We start from the raw sequence: 17,742 nt of genomic DNA on the forward strand, positions 1-17,742 counted from the left end.
GTTTATAGCCACCAATCCTGGCTCTCAGTGTTCTGTGCTGACTTTAGCTCTAATATATCCCTTAATGTAAACAGCCCAGTAAGCAGTGGAAGTGTTGGTAATGCTGCTGGACAATATTGACCTCCCATGGTCCAAAAATTCTCTGATTCGGAACCGGTTAGGTCCTGAGGGTGATGGACTAGAGAGGTTCAACCTGTATTTATGAACATTTTACACTCTTTAATATGACAAAATCTATAACAGTTAACACAAAAATTATGTCTTTTACCAACTCACATCTCTTATTTGCTTAAATTTACAGCTCCAAGCTGAGAGAGTGTGTCACGTTTTGGTCGGATAGGGATGCATATAACAAGTTGTGAGACTTATCAAATGCCAAAAATTAACAAGTGGCTAAATCTGAGGACCCCTTTGAGCTTGAGGTCCAGGCCAAATGGTCCTCCTGGCCACCTCTGACTGATGCTGATTACAGCTGCTAACTGAGGTCCCAGCTCTGCAGGCAGCAGTTCAGATGTAAGCATGACGGTACCATACCATGCCATCTTTACTTCTGTGCTGCTGCTGGTAGTGGCTCTGCCTTCATAGGTAGGCTCTCCAGATGCCCGTCTCTGAGGGCAACACTGCCACCAGTAGCAGTGTGGGAGTAAGAGTAGCAGTACTGCAACCCTTCCTACAATAACTTTGTGATTCCACTCCCACTATTCCCTTTTGGGTTAAGACCTCCAATTTGAGAATCACTGGTCTTCCCTGTGAAATCTGTATAGTATATGGTAAATGCACACAAAAGACCAGATTTCATGGCTGTTTGGTAGGGCCCAATGTATAACAGGTATTATATATAAATAGGGAGATTTTTTTAGCAGCCAAGACAGCTGAAGTACTAAGTGCACTTCCAGTCAACTTACTACTATAAACAGACACACAAACACAAATATTGATTCTATATTGACAAATGGGAGTCAGACATGCACCAACAGTTACTGAGGATAGTTCAAATTCAATACTGGACAGTCCCTACGTAAAAGAATCAATGGACACAAATCAGATATTAGGAATGGCAACATACAAAAACCTGTAGGGGAACACTTCAATCTCCCTGGACACATGATAGCAGATCTAAAGGTAGCCAACCTGCAGCAAAAAAACTACAGTTCATCTTCAAGCTACAGTTCATCTTCAAGTCTGACACAATCAACTCTGGATTAAACAAAGACTGTGAATGGCTCGTTAACTACAAAAGCAACTTCTCCTCTCTTGGAATTCACACCTCCAGATCAGCTACGAGAAGCGGACCTCATCCTCCCTGATTGGATCCACCTCGTCATCTCCAGCCTGATTCTGGCCTGCATATTTATACCTGCCTCTGGAAATTTCCACTACATGCACCTGACGAAGTGGGTCTTTGCCCATGAAAGCTTATGCTCCAACACTTCGGTTAGTCTATAAGGTGCCACAGGACTCCTCGCCTCTAATACTAGGAACATCACTGAAAATTTTCAAGTCATGATTTTATAAGTAGCTGTTAGACATAGATTAGAAAAAAAATATTAGGATATGGTCACAAAGCAGGAGCAGGACTGACATGACCTTCCAGAGGTCCCCTCTAGTCTATGTAATTCTATGAATATTGACTTCAGAATAATAGCTCAGAGCCAGCAGAGTAGTAGCAGTATATAACTGATTATGCACTTAATCCACTCAGGGTATGTCTACACTAGCTCGTTAGTTCGAGCTAGGTAGGGTAATTAGGGCAAGCGGAGTTGCAAATGAAGCCCAGGATTTAAATATCCCGGGCTTCATTTGCATGTTCCCCAGGCGCCACCATTTTTAAATCCCCCTTAGTCCGAACTCCATGCCCGCAGCTACACGCGGCACGGAGTAGGTAGTTCGAATTAAAGATCCTAATTCGAACTACCGTTACTCCTCATTCCAAAATACTTTTTGCAGGGGGCTACTCCAAGAATTTTGGTAAGGTGTCATAGGCCACACTTTTCTATGATATTAATGGAAGGGATGTGACATCTGGGAGGGAGTTTGGGTGCAGGAGGGAGGGCCAGGCAGGGGCTGGGGTGCAGAGTCTGGAAGGGAGTTTGGGTCGAGGAGGAGATTGTGACTTGAGGCAGGAGATTGGGGTGCAGAAGGGGTTCTAGGTGTAGGCTTTGGCCCTGGATGGGAGGGGCAGCAAGGCACTTAGGCAGACAGGCTACCTGCATGCCTTAGTGGCCCCACGCCACTCAAAGGTGCTATTGGCAAACCTGTCTTTGCTCTTCCTTTGTGGGGAAGGGGAAAGTGGGTCTCCACATGCTGCCCACCCCTGCAAGCACCATCCTTGCATCTTCCATTGGCCCATTCCCAGTCAATGCAAGCTGTGAGGATGGTGCTGGGAGTGGGGGTAGCCTCTGGCTATGGCACTTCTGGAAGCAGAGTGGCTGTCAGATATGATGCCTGAGCTACCTGCTGTGGGACATCTTCCTCCAGTCCCAGCACCAGAGAATCATGGCAGATTGGAGGAAAATGTTCGGCAGGATGCATCTGGCGTGCAGTACCTCCTGAGGTATATCCATTGCTTTCTTCATGACTGCTTTTCTCAGCATTAACTGTCAACTCTCCAAAAATATCTAGATAAGTTCATGGAAATAGGTCCATCAACAGCTATTAGCCTAGATGTGCAGGGATGCAAAGCCATGCTCTGATGTGTCCCTGCGTTCTGTTTGCCAGGAAAGGGCGACAGGGGATGGATCACTTAATGGACACCCGTTTTGTTCATTTCCTCTGAAGCACCTGGCTTTGGCCATTGCTGGAAGACAGGATACTGGACTAGATGGACCATTGGTCTGACTCAGTATGGCTTTTCTTAAGTATGTTCTTAACCTATTGATTTCTGAAAGTGGAGGATAAAATAAAGGGATAGGTAAGACAGAAAATATCATAATGCCTCTAGGTTAATCCATGATACAGCCACATCTTGAATAATGCCTGCAGATCTTGTCACCCCAACTCAAAAAAAAATATTAGAATTGGACAAGGTATAATGAATGGCATAAAAATGATTTAAGTGTATGGAACAGCTTCTATATGAGGAGAGATTAAAAAGACTAGGACTTTTCAGCTTGGAAGAGAAATGAATAAGAAGGGATATGATAGAGATCTATAACTTGTTGATTGGTGTGGAGAAAGTGGATAAGGAAATGTAATTTACTCCTTCTAATAACATAAGAACCAGGAGTCACCAAATGATATTAATAGGCAGTTGGTTTAAAACAAACAAGCGGTAGTACTCTATGAAATACATGGTCAACCTGTTGAATGCTTTCCCAGGGGATGTTGTGAAAGCCAAAACTGTAATATGGCTCAAAAAAGAATTAAATAAGTTAATGGAGGAAGATCCATCAATGGCTATTGGTCAGGATGCTCCAGGACACAAACCCATACTAGTGTGCCTAGTCTCTATTTGCCAGACATAGACCACAGGAGATGGATTACTCAATGGTCGCCTGTTCTGTTCATTCCTTCCGGGGCATCTGCCATTGGTTGCTCTTGGAAGAGAGTTATAGGGCTAGATGGGCTTTTGATCTAACTCAGTATAGCCATTCTTATGAGAAAATAATTGTTTGGAAATTATATAGAGGCCTCACAAAGCTAGTTTCATAAGCTTATAGTTTATGACTGAAAAACTATTGTGTCCCACATAAAAGATAAAAGTTTAAGGTCCTTATTACACTAGTTTCTCTTATGGCACTGTTGCCTAGTGGCTAGAGCATTGACATGGTATTCAGGAAATCTGGCTCCTATTTCTGGCTAAATCACTGACCTGCTAGATGGCCTCAATATCTCCCATTATTAATAGGATTAATAATACTGACCTTGTTTTACAGTGGTTTGAGCTCTACTGACCTGTATAAGAATTAGGCATTATTATTATGGATTATACTAAAGAGCACAGTAACCTAGAAGCATAACAGGCAGCATTTTTCAAATATAAAAGTTCTAATATGCAATATGTTATCAGAGGCAGGCAGAAATATATGAAAATATTGCGAGAGAGAGAGAGAGAGAGAGAGAAAGAGAATTCATATTTTGGGGAAGAGAAAGACTTCAGTTGAATATGTGAGTGCCCAGAATTTCTGAAAATCAGGGCAAAACTGTCTTAAGATGGGACATGAACAGTCATTTCAAATCAGACACTAATTTACAAAATATTGGTCTTAAATCCCACTCATAAACACAGTAGATTGTTAGCTAACATCCTGAACTGTCATACAAATGCATTCTGGCAATTATGCCTGTCTAACATCATGAAGCAAGTACAATAGTTAATGCGGGTTATAGTGCATAGGACAAGGCTGGCCCCGAAGTCACCATATATTGCTATTGCCAGGCTCAAGCTGACCAGCATAAGTCATCTGTTCAGAGAAGTAGCAAATACTCTGCAGTCTATTCTAAGACATATTCTATAAATGCTAGTGATCCACCACTATGTATGTTGCACAAGTTTTTCCCCTGTTTACAGTAGCACCTGGTCCTTAACTGGGCAAAAATGAAGCTGCTTAGAAGTTGGACTGGATTTTCCAGTGTTGTGTGCTAAGTGCACTGGTGTAAAAAGTAGTGACATTTTATCTCTTAGCATGAGTGTATTCATGGCCAGCTCCATCCTAGAAATGTCTGTGTTTCTAAGATGAGAATAGAAATGTCTTTTAAATGTTTGCCAGAAATTAATTTATGTAGAGTTGAACTTTCAATATTTAATATAACAACCTCAATTTTCTCCAACATGCATACAAGTTCATATATAGATCTATTTAATAAATGTATTTTATGACAATATGGAATAGCTATACTTACCAATTATCTTCATTTCATTGGTGTTATGCTCTCTTGGTTGACCAATAAGGATGATACCAAGGTAGGGAATTAAAGTCCCCTACATACTGTTTTTATAAATGAGACCCATACATGTAATACTCTTGTGCCTTGCACAAATAATCTACATAAGATTGCCATTCATGATATATTCAGTAGAAAAGTCAAACTGCCCACATATGCCTTTTCAAAATACGAGACTTCATTATTAGTGAATGAAAGGAAACAATAGACTACCCAATGGTTCAAGTGGGTACTAGCTTCCGACACAAACTTCCAACATCTTTTTAATGACCATCATGAAGAAACTCTTTGGTTAAACCTCACTTTCTCTCTGTTAGTTTCCTAGATTTGTAGTTGAAATCAAAGGGATTATCTAAATGCGACATATTACTGTGCCACAGTAACTTAGGCTTTTCTTTGGAGTTCATACCTACATATGACAAATACAAAAAAACAAACAAAAAAAACCCCCAAAACAAAAAAAACACACACACTTTTGAAAAGGAAACAGAAAATGCAGAATAATGTAAAAGGGCACTATCAACTTGAAAAAAATCTGTCTGGAAATATTATATCACATTAAATCATATACCTGTCTGCTATAGTTACAAGTCACTCCCAAAATGATTATAACAGAAGTAATTAGAAGGAATTTTTTTCTTTGTGTTTTTACTCTTCATAAAATTCAGCAAATGCACAAAGTAAGCACAGTCCATTTCAATGCATAGAAAGTTATATAGGATTTTTCCCCACTACTGAAAAGGCCCTTTATAAACATAGCTAGGTGAGCAGAACCCCCCTCCAATGAAAATACTTAAAAAAAAATCATGGAACATTTTATAAAGGGAGTAGCAGAAATTGTTGTTGTTTTTTTTAAAATAATCACTTTTTAAAAATTCAGGTTAACACTGTCCCTCTCAAGTGGTTATACATGCAAAAACTGTAATAATGTTCATCAAGCAATTTTTTTTCTCCCCCAAGGGAGAGGTTAGAAAAGCAATGTTCACCTCTTGAGGCTAATAAAGCTTAAACTCTGCATTTCTTTAGTTAGAATCATCTTCAACTAATTTGAACTTCAACTAATACTTAATAAAACTTTAAATATGTTAAAGTCAAAGCGACCAAGCAGGTATGTGCAGAAATTAACTTTTTTATTATATTTATATACTGTAGTAGTAAAGTTTGTTTTAAGTGCATGAATAAAAAGTTAGTGAAATTACAGGAGGAATAATCTATATAGCAATAATAGGTGCATTCACTGTGCATCTGACAGAAAAAAAAAAGTTTTCGCTCATTTTGGCCTAAAACTGTGTGTTCAGGTTTCCAGGATTCTGACATCAGAACCAAGATAACACTGATTAGAACTGTAGGGCTTTACAATAAAAGCTAAAATATTGACCATATGATGGCAAAAAGTCTTTATTTTGTGGTTAACATATTCTCTTCTAGCTACTCTCTGACGAAGTCGGTGGTGCTGTGGAGGAGGATCTCCGTCTCGACAAAGATCGTGATCTCTCAGCACTGTAGGCAACATGCTTGTCGTAATTTTGTATCTGAGCTTCAAGGAAATCCCTCTGTTGTTGGCTGATTGTCTGGCTAATCAGTCCTGGGAGAGCTTGAATGCTACCAATTAAGGTTTCCAGTTTAGTTTCCAAAGTAACAATCCTCTTCTCAAAATCTTCACTTCTTTCATTTAAGTCAGAAATCATGTCGTACATGATGTTTTGAGTCTGAAAGGAGAGGGTGTAAGCAGAACTTTACATCTGGTTTGCAAACATTTCAGTATGATGTGTTATTCCATTAGAGTTTCTGAAAGAATTTTGTTTTTTCCCTGCCCTTTGCAGTTGGTACTGAAAGAAAAGGTCAGCATGAGTGGAAGGCTGATGATACTACAATAAACACCTGTCTCATGAAGTAATTTTACTTAGGGCTTCAGTACAAATCCTCCCTTGGTGCAACATTCTAGGAGTAGAAGTTAACATTCATTCCTTAATGAAGCAGGTTTAATTTCAAACTGTGATGAACTGGCTAAAACAGAAAACCTTTCAGAAGTACAGAGATTTGGAAATGTGCTACCTTAATAGTTGACTTATTCAACAAGTGGAGGAAGTCAAAAATTTCCACAGTATATGGGATTAATTCTGACATTTTTATCCTTCTCTATATTTTTGTTAAATAGATCTTTATATTTCTAAGCAATATGTTCTCCCCTGGATCAGCAAATGGAACTATCATTGGTGGTAATGGAGCTCTTTATGCCAACCAAGGAGAAAAATATACTTTTAAAGTACCACCATCCCTCCCCCTAGAAAACAAAAATATAAAATAATTCAAGTGATTTGTTGATATGAAATGCTTTGAAAGTAACCAGATGCTCTATCTTAAATGTGAAGCATACAACTTTTATACTTTATTTTTTCTGCTTCATATGAAAGGTCTTGTTGAACAAATGATCCTTAAATGATAAAATAGAGTTTAATTTATATTCAGATTTCACTAACTTTACAAGGAAGCAGAAGGGAAGTCCCTAGAGGACTAGAATTAAAAAATCCATTTTATATATGCATGTTTGTGTTGCTAAATCCCTTTATGAAACAATATTATCTTTCATTAATAATTTTCTCTCATTTTGATTACTGTACTGTATTTGTCTTATGGGACTGGAATGCTATATCTGAAACAAAGGTAAGAGTTAAGGTGGTTTTTCTATGTCCACAAGAAGGATGAGTTCAGTTAAGACTTTGGTTTAAACACTTAAAGTGACATAAAATCATAATCAGATTCTTTATTACCTGTAGGCAAATTTACTGAACTGTAGTCAAGTTTATAGTACATAGACATGGAATGAACTGCATAAGTTGCAAGGCAGTGACAAATCAGCACTTTTTTTTTTAACTGCAAAGGCTGTTTCAAAGATGTTGACATGACTTTTGAGGGAAAGCTACTATATATACCTCCTAGGCAAAACTGTTGTCTTTATTAGTGGACATAAATAGGAAGTATTTGAATTGCATCCAAAGTAGTTATCTGGGTACTCTTTTTACTCTTACTTAAGGCCTCAGGGAGTTTTGCATTGCAGAAGTGGGAGGTATACTGAAGGATTCAGGGTGATTATAAAGACAAGTACTGAACAAATGTGGATTCAAAGCATCTGGGATAGACAACTGAGATACTTATTTAAAATACATACACGTCTTGCTTAGTATCACATGAAGTTCAGATTGAGCAGCTGCTATATACACATATGTTAATGTGAAACCTTGTACATGTTGGCTTCAATCCTATAAGTTGGATTATTCACCACAGAAAGCACATAATATAATTGTACTGTGTACTTAAATAGCACATTTCATCTGAAGATCGCAAAGGGAAAACCTAAAAAGTTTAATTAACCAAGCTTCATAACACACTATACAAATAGGTTAGTATTATCCCTAGTTTACAAATATGGACCAGAAATACAAATGTAAAGTAACTTGCCCAAGATCACATTAGCAGTGCTGACCATGAACCCAGAACTTCTGATTTCCAGTCCTCTGTTGCAACTAGTAGGCTATATTCTCTCTCTCATAAATATAGGGAAGAATGTGTTCTTTCATATAATAATATCACACAGACATGGCCAATTCCTGAAAGAAGCTAAACAGCCACAGTGCCACTGAAGTCAGTTCTGCAGCTCTTGGAAGCAGGCTCCATGTTATGTGCATTAAACAAAAGCTTTGCCTTTTTTTCCAAAGTAACAACTATATGTCATTTCAGATATAATGATACTTGGCATTAGTGAAGCCATATCTGGAGTACCGAGTCTAATTTTATGCCCCCCATTACAGAAAGGATCTGGACAAACTGTAGAGTATCCAACGAAAGGCAACAAAAATTAAGGGGCTGGGGCGCATGACTTATGAGGAGAGGCTGAGGTATCAGAATTTATTTAGTCTACATATGAGAAGAATGAGGGGGAGTTTGATAGCAGCCTTCAACTACCTGAAGTGGGTTTCCAAAGAGGACGGAGCTAGGCTAGGATTGGGCAAAAGGGCCTCAGTGGGCCAGATCTGGCCCACGGAGGTCCTGCCACTCCCACTGCCCCCAGGCCAATTAGGGCCTGGGGGCGGAAGGGAAACGCACAAAGTCTCCTCCTGCCCTGTCCCCCTACTACTTGCCCTGTGAGGAGTGTGGCGCTTCAAAGCACTGCACACTCCTTGCAGAAAGGGCGCAGGGTGGGAAGAGACTTTGCGCGCTTCCCCTACCCCCAGGCTAATCAGGGCTTGGGGGTAGGGGGAGCACATGAAGTCTATTCCCGCCCTGCAAGGGGCTCAGCACTTGAAGTCAACAGCCAGCTGCTGCTCAGGGAGGAAGCAGGGAGCAAGAGACTTCATGTGCTCCTCCTCCCCAGGCCCTGATTGACCTGGGGACAGGGGAGGGAGCACACAAAGTCAACTCCCACTGCCAGGGTCATGGGTACCCTAGAGGGAACTGCTGTCTGTTCAGAACAGCTGGCAGTTCTCTCTGGGACAGGAAAAGACTTTATAACTGCCCCACCCCAGACCAATCAGGGTGGGTGGGGAAGCACGGAAGTGTCCTGGCCCCGCTCCTTCCACCTGAGTCCACATACCTTCCAGGGCAGCAAATTAAAAATTAAAAAATGTACGAGAGAAATTAAAAAATTTCTGCAGTGGCCCCCCATCAAAAATTATTGCCCACCCCTGAGCTAGACTGTTCTCAGTGGAACAGATGACAGAACAAAGAACAATGTTCTCCAGTTGCTGTGATCTAGGTTGGATATTAGGAAAAGCTATTTCAGTAGGAGAGTGGTGAAGCACTGGAATGGGTTGCCTAGGAAGGCAGTGGAATCTTCATCCTTCGAGGTTAAGACCAGGTTTGAAAAGCCCTGGCTGGAATGATTTAGTTGGACATGCTTTGAGGAAAGGGTTGCACTGGATGACCTCCTGAGGTCTTTCCAAACCCTATGACTCTCTCATACTGGCTTTAACACAATTTACCACAACAGATAAGACAATTGGCCTATTTTCCTGTAATGACAGACTGGGGAAGAATATGTATGTCTACCTTTGAACTACGGTGGAAAGGTGAACCTTCTATTCTGAACTATTAATTTAGAGACTATAAATGTTAATTTACAAAAGAACAAATGAAATGTTTAATAACTACTTACTAACCTTTGCCAGGTCCACCAAAGTGTTTGCTTGATCATTCAGTTTCCTTTGCTCCATTTTTACACTTCTTAATCTAAAAAGGTAGAATTTGAGGTCAGATACTTTTTAAACCATTTTAGGTCTTTTAAAGAGCATGCATATAACTTACAAGAACAAATAACTGCATGAACAATGTCTTGAGTATTTTGTGTAAAGTCAGAACTGGTTATGTGTCTGGTACAATGAGAAGCATGCTTCCTCAACACCGCAAAAAAGAAAGAGCAAGAAAATGTGATGTCCTCAAGATTACTATTTGTCATGGTTAAAGTTGAATTTAAAAAGGGAGGTAAGGATTTATTCATATTGTATGAAAGAAAGCCAAAACATTCCTTAAAGCCTCAGTATCATGACAAGTAGATATAGGAAGAGACACAAAACAAGTCAGATTTCATCAATTATGTTACAACAGTCAAGAATCTTCCTATACCGACATGACTAGATACAGGTATTAGCCCTGTTCAGTCTGAAATGGATTGGGTTAGAAGGTGTTTGAACCTGATGAAGATACAGTGATAAGTGAGTTTCTTCTTAATTTAAAAAAGCTTTTAACTGACCAGCAGCTAAATAACCAGAATACTTGTCACTATATTAATTTTATTGTCCTTACTGAACTTAACTTACAACTTACCTCTTAATATCATTAAATTTCAAAATATATATTAAACGTGTTTTTCAGAGTTATGCTGTTAATTTCAGCATGAAATTGCAATGCTTAAATTACAGCATTATAAAAATGCCTGTATTTTCCCCCTGGATGCTTGCGCAATTCCATTAAATTAATTACAGATTAATTATGCACATACATTGAGAAAAGGAATGCAAGCTTTCCCTTTCTCACGTTGTGGTAGGAAGAAAATATTAAAAGGCTTGTATTTCCAACAAGATCTATAAAAATGGACAATTCTAATTACTTGTTTTGTTAACTCAAAAATGATGAGAAAGAAAAAACCTTTCATTCATTTGATAACATTAATTATTTTACCAAGCTTTATTGCAAAACAAACTAACATACAATTATTTTTGGTGATAGAATGGATCATTTAATAATCTTTTACTCAAAACACGAGATTTGTTTTGTATCCCAATATAAATTTTAGAATATAAGGGTTAAAAAACACCTAATTAACTTTTGATTTCTTATATAAAAAAGTTAAGGGCCTGAAACTCTTCACACTTATACTGGTTTTTACCCTGATTCAACGCCAGTGTCTTCAATGCTCCAGGGCTACAGCAGCATAAGCAAAAGGAGAATTAGGCCTAAAGGCAGGACAATTTCAGTTTTACAGGCAGAGAGTCAAAACTCTGTCAGGGGTGGGGAACCTTTTTTGGGTTAGGTGCTACTGACCACAGAAAAATCAGTTGGGGGCCACATACAGAGGCGATTCCTAGCCAGTGGGAGCGATGGGGGTGGAGCCTGCAGGGATAGAGCTTTGCTGCACTGCCATGCCAAGCTGCTTATTTCCTGCACTCCCTCCGCCCCGCCTCCTCCCTCCCCCCCCCCCGCAGGCAGAGCCCCCCCGCAGGCAGCTTGCATTGATCTGGGTAGCGAGGCTCGGGACTCCTCCTCCTGATAGCTGGGAGCCAGTGCTGGCATTCCAGCCATGCAGGGGGACCAACACTTGAGACTCCCCACAGATCTGGAATGTCAGTGCCGGCTTGCTGCACTGGGAAGCCCCGAGTCTCTCAGGCTTGGTCAAGGCAAGCTGTGAGGTGGGCCATGGGTTCCCCATCCCTGCTCTAAGGGCAAAATTCTACCATCGGTGGGATTTTTGCAGTTAATTCTATTGTTGAGCTGATCTCTCCATATGACCAAGGCTACAAAACTTTTCTACATTCTTCCCTGCCACAGATTCGGGTTTCCAGATCAAGCTATGGGAGTGGTTTGCAGATATACTCATCCACAGAAGGTTTATGATAATTTAATCATTTAAGTGAGAATTGTTTGCTAAGGTGTTTCATTCTAGCTGACAAGCAGAAATTGGGTTACTTTAGCCACATCAAGGCTAGACTGCACGCCTTTTTCGACAGAGGCTTTGTCGACAAATACTGTCGACAAAGCCTCTGTTGAAAAAGATCATCTAGATTATGATCAGTATTGTCGAAAAAGCAAGACACTTTTTCGAAAGAGAGAGTCTAGACGCTCTCTTTCGAAAAAGCAGTTTACATGCAATAGCGCCTTTTTTCGAAAGACTACTTTCGAAAAATGGCATTATTCCTCGCAAAATGAGGTTTACCGCTGTTGACAAAACTGCTGAATTCTGTTGACTTACTGTCGCCAGAACGTGGTGGTAGTGTAGACGCAGGTATATTTTTTTTCGACAAAAGCCAACTTGTCGAAAAAACCCTGTAGTCTAGACACACCCCAAAGAGTCCTAATGGATATTTTTAAAGGAAAACACTATTTAAAAAAAAGTCATACCACATGATACAAATGCAGAAGTATCATGCACTGCAACTAGTATGCTAGATATGTATGCATAATTAGGGAATAGATTTCTCTTCAATGGCAGTTCTTATGTTTTGGAAATTTCAAGTGAACTCAGGAAAGTGACTTCAGTTGCTATTAAAATAATATGAAACATATAGGATCTGGAAGGTTTATTCCGTGTCTCAAGTTGGAATTTTTATGTTACCAAAGTACTTCAGGAATTTCCAAAATCCACAAGAAGCTATCAGATGAAGTTTGTATTTGAATATTTACATTAAAGAATTAATTTGTAGAAACATTTTGACTTTCAACTTCATGCCTTAAAGAAAGCTGTGAAGAGTAAAATATCCCACAGAAAATTTTCTGTTTCTAAGTTAGTAATCAATTGTTTTCAGATGACAGACATTTATTTAGTGTGCTGGCTAGCTTCCCTTTTTTGGGGCAAACTCAAATCTTGATCATCTTCCATTGATGCACAGAGTTGTAGCTAAGCACTTTGGAGTATGGAAAATTCCCGAAGAACGTGAGATAAGCATTATAGCCCAGAACATACTCACTCAAGATACTTTTCAGAGATAAGCATGTACAGATTTGACTGAATTATATCCTTAGTATTTTGTTGGAAATTTATTCACACAATTGAAAAGGTACGTACATTTTATTTTCTATCTTAAAACACTATATTTGTGGACAATCCAATTGCCAATTCTTTACACTGTAGCACACTAAACTAATCTTTGTGCTGACTTAAAGCCCATTCAATTCCATGGATAATGGAACAGCAGAAATACCATCTGACAACAGTCAGATAGCAGTGTGTAAATCAACACAACAATTTGGCCCAGGAGCTGCAAAGGTACATCTATTACATAAAGATCATTCTTTAGCTGCAACAGCCAGATTAAAAGGAAGTTGGCATATTTTTTTTCTTAAAATACAGATATTCCCGTTCCTTCCTTATGAACTTCACTTATCACAGCAAAGATCATGATTTTGGATCACATTTCCACGGCAGCAATCAGACTAGTAAATTCACAAATAAAGAATCTATTTGTTGCATGCAGACAGTGGTAAACTCTGCAAATTTGAAAGGAACAGCTCATACAACTTACTTCCGAGCTCTATTTTCATTTTGTTGAAATAAAAAGACAAAACAAAAGAAAACAATCTGTAAAATATACTAGAACCAACACAGGGGGTTGTGTTCACACATACACAGTGGATTCAATTCAGCGGATCCCATGGTTTCACGGTTGGCTTCTATGGATCAGCAATAGCCATGGGTTAAGCCTGATTTGTTTGCACAATAGCGATAGGGTTTGTAACAGTGTTACACGTCATTAGGCCTTGCATTTCTTTCCCATTGTCCTTTATGCCTACCAGTGACCCATGACTTTTCCTTGTCCATACAGACTATGCCGCTTATTATGATTAATAATTCTTGTGCTTCTTCCCACTCCCGACCCATTTAATTTGCATGAGGAAAAAGGACCACGAGTTGCTGAAAGGCAGAGCCAGAAACAATTTCATGTATTTTGAAGTTTTTTACGGGTCAGAAAGGAGCATTTACTCTGACCTCTTGTACTACACAGGCCATAACCTTCAGCTACTGATTCCTGAAAATAGGCCAACAATTTGTGGTGGAACAAGAGAATGTCTTAAAAAAATTAAAAACTAACCCAGAATAAAGATGGATAAGGGATATGTTGCCATGAATCAAAAAGAAGAAAACCAAACCCAAAACATTTCATTGACCCCCAGGTACTCTGACTAAAATAAATACATAAATAAATAAAAGAACCAGAATTCTGGAGGTATACTCCTAATAGGTTATCACTGCCCGCACAGAGGAGGCTCTCCAATCTTTTGCTAACACACAAGATAAAATGCAAATACCTTTCTGAATCAGAAGTAAAATGCTGTAGGGCAAAGGGCAACTCATTAGCATGAGCTCTCAGGACCATGGATTGCCATCACTAGAAAAAATGACCACTGCACACCAACTCAACTGACTGTTGAATACTTAAGGCAGGTGCAGAAAAAATATCTACAACCTGCGCACCTCTTTTGGGTTCCAAATGGTGTGTAAAGCCGGAGATTGAGTCAGATGGGCTTTTAATTTTAAATTCACGTTTGCACTCACACAGTCACACGCAAAATATATGGCAAAGTTAAAATGAAGGAAGATCCTATGTGGTCTATGGATCTGAATGGTTAACCAGTTACAGGTACTGCTTAATCCAGGGGTGGGCAATAATTTTTAAAAGGGGGGCTACTTCAGAAATTTCTTTAGTGGCCCTGCCCCATCCTGAAAGGGGCACACAGCGCAAGAGTGCACGGCAGCTAGAGACACACTGTCAGTTTTAAAACAGCCAGCATGTCTGTCTATCTGCTGTGCACCCCTGGCAGGGTGGGGACAGGACATGAGAGACTTTGTGTGCTCCCTGCCCCCAGCCCCTAATTTGCCTGGGAGTGGCAGAGTGGCCATGGGCTGGATCTTCTGGCTTGGTGGACTGAATCTGACCCGTGCAGGGCCCTTTACCCATCCCGAGTTAATTGGTTGGGGCTGGGGCAGCTCTCCACTTGCCACAGGCAAAGGGCTGCTCCCCCCAGCGCTGTGGGATCTGCCGCAGACAGTGGTACTCCAGCTGGCCACAGCAATCCCTGTCTCCCCTTTAATCAATTAAACATTATGTTTAAACAGTTATCCAATTTAAACAGGATTTAACATCCCTAATATGGTCAAAGGACAGATGTAAAATGTGCGTGCACACCTCGCTGCCTCACCACCCCTCCTTAGTACGCAGGATGGCAACAGGTCTACTTTTAAACTTGCAACTTTGCTAAAAGGAACCAACATGCAGTGTCTGTAGAATACTTAAAACCCTTCAAAGCACTGCACAAACTTTAACTCATCTGAAGGGAGGTAAATATTATCCCCAATTTATAGATGAGAAAATTAAGGGCCCGATTGTGCTCGCAGTCCCTACATCCACATCCTGCAGATGCCCACCTGAGCGGTGAGAGTCAATATGTGAGCCAGCCAGCATCATCCCTTCTGGTGGCTTGGATCACATGCAAAGTTTGGAGGGCTTATAGGTGGGCGAGTGGGCATGGGATACACACGAGCCCACATTAACCTGCATGTGGAATTAATATAAAAAAGTGCAATACAACCAGAGATTGTTAACTTTTAGGAAGCTCCTCACTATGTTGTCAAAGCTCAGCCCTTGTCAGTTATCAAAGGCTTCAATTAGCTGGGTTGCCATGTAGCTGGAGACAACAGGAGGTCCCAGAGTCGGTGAAGGTGCCAGACCTTCGAGCAATCCTCTGATATCTGCAATTTTGGGGACAGAATTCCTTTCATTATAGGTAGTTCAGGGAACTATCTGTTTGTTGGATGAACACTATGATCTATGCACTATATGTTTTTGCTTTTAAGCCCAGAAGTTGCTGATGTGTGGAAGCTAATTGGGAGAAGTCTTGGTCTTCCCTACAACCTCCTGGCTGAGGATCTGCTTTATGATGCTTACTGTGAATTTTAGACCTAATATATTTAGAACATGGCAGAGTTTCATGGATGTTATGATGCTGATTCAGCTTACTACTACAACTGGGCCCAGGAGAGAATCTGATCTGGTCTCTGTCTTTATCATTCAGACCGGTTTTATCCCCTGGTGAAGATCAGGACAGCCTGGGGATTCATTATGCCAGTAAAAACTTCTCAGGGGCCATCTGAAGAATGCCAGAGTACTGCATGCTCTTGCCATGCTCTCTCCCTGCCCAGATGCCAAGTGGTAGTGTAAGAGTCAGCTATGCCAGTTACTCTATGAAGGACTCCCCAATAACAAGGAAATCCTCAGCTGAATACAGGCAATTAAATTTTTGTCCCCTCTGAAATACAGGAACAGCTTTCAGGGGCACAGCATCTGGTCCATTATCTTTTAACTAAATATTAATTGCGGTAGTAGCCTCTATTTTAAAGTGACTAGATTATTCTGACATGAAATTATCAAAATATTTGTTTTAAATGAAACTGACAAACTTGCTGCATTTCTGTGAAAAAGGAGGCAACTGCTTTTAAGCAATTCATACAATAGTAACAACAAACTACTGATAATAACATAAAAATCTACATGCTAACTTTTAAAGCAAATAGAGATTTCCAGGAAAATTTTTACAAAAATTCAGATCATAGCTATACAGGGGGCATGCAATGCTGCCACTATTTCTTTTGTAAATAAACACTACTCTAAAATGTTATTCTGCTTTATTCTAAGAGAAAGAGAAAATTCAGAACTCAGAGCAAAGTTCTGTGTGAGGATAGATAAGTCTGGACAGAAAAACCAAACCAAAATAGTACTTACTGATGAATAGCTTGCAAGAATTTGCGTTGATGTTTCCTTACTTTTGCATGGTCTATCTTTTTAACCAGCTTTGTATTTTTATAAATTAACCATGTTTCCCTGAGTACATTGGCAGCTGCATTTTTCACCTGTTTAATAAAAGAAAATACCAGGCTCACAAAAATAGCATTAATGTCTCTTTGACTTTTCTCTGGTGCACACCCTCTTTCAGAAGCAATTATGGTCCTATCTGTGGGCTCAGGGTGCTGTATAAGGCAACCGCAGTAATGGAGGAAATTTAATGACATGACCAAAAACAATGAGGCCTGTCTAATAAATCAATGCTTTTTCTAAAAGTGTTATTTGTAACAGTTTCCTCTGTGGTGGACAATCATATCCATTTGGTGCTCTCAGTAGGTGTACATTATATGGAACAAATGTTACAGGTCCAGTATTTAACTGGATACATTGTACAGGACCAAAACTGGATTTCCCTTTTACAAGTTTGCCCTGTCTGGTCACTTCCTTCTTCTAAGATTTCTTCCTCTCCCTTCTAATAGTGATTTAAAAGTCCTTTCCTCTGTAATAAACTCAAGAGATGCTCAAATAACTGATTGTTTTCTTTTGTTCTGATTTTCCCATTTTTTGTCCCTTCACATCCTCTGAGATATTGCCAAAACCTCATAGCTATGTTTACAATAGGTGATTCATGTCTGCTTTGTATTTTTCTAAAATGAGGGTCTCTATGAAATGATAGTCACAATATAAAATGTAAGTCCAGGAAATATTATTATTATTTATTTAATATAAATAAATATTTCAGTTCTCCTGTGCTCTCTGATGTCCCCCAGTGTGGTACTGACAATAATTAGATAAAAATATGGACACAGCA

General features: G+C 39.7%; 1 protein-coding gene across 2 annotated transcripts in view; it reads right to left on the reverse strand.

Moving 5' to 3' along the window:
- Window positions 1–5,995: 5,995 nt before the first annotated feature.
- KCNN2 (potassium calcium-activated channel subfamily N member 2) overlaps window positions 5,996–17,742 on the reverse strand; it is a 192,032-nt gene continuing 180,285 nt past the window's right edge. Inside the window, exons 9-11 of one of the 2 annotated variants that reach the window (XM_075931993.1) lie at window positions 16,872–16,999; window positions 10,041–10,110; window positions 5,996–6,593 (exon numbers count right to left, since the gene is read on the reverse strand). In XM_075931993.1, coding sequence (XP_075788108.1) covers window positions 6,309–6,593; window positions 10,041–10,110; window positions 16,872–16,999 — 483 coding nt within the window. In that variant the 3' untranslated portion in view covers window positions 5,996–6,308. Of the gene's footprint in view, window positions 6,714–10,040; window positions 10,111–16,871; window positions 17,000–17,742 lie in introns of both variants that reach the window. The other variant, XM_075931994.1, reaches the window with a different exon arrangement.

The sequence above is a fragment of the Pelodiscus sinensis genome, chromosome 6 (genome assembly GCF_049634645.1).
Source record: "Pelodiscus sinensis isolate JC-2024 chromosome 6, ASM4963464v1, whole genome shotgun sequence".
Classification (NCBI taxonomy): domain Eukaryota; kingdom Metazoa; phylum Chordata; order Testudines; family Trionychidae; genus Pelodiscus; species Pelodiscus sinensis.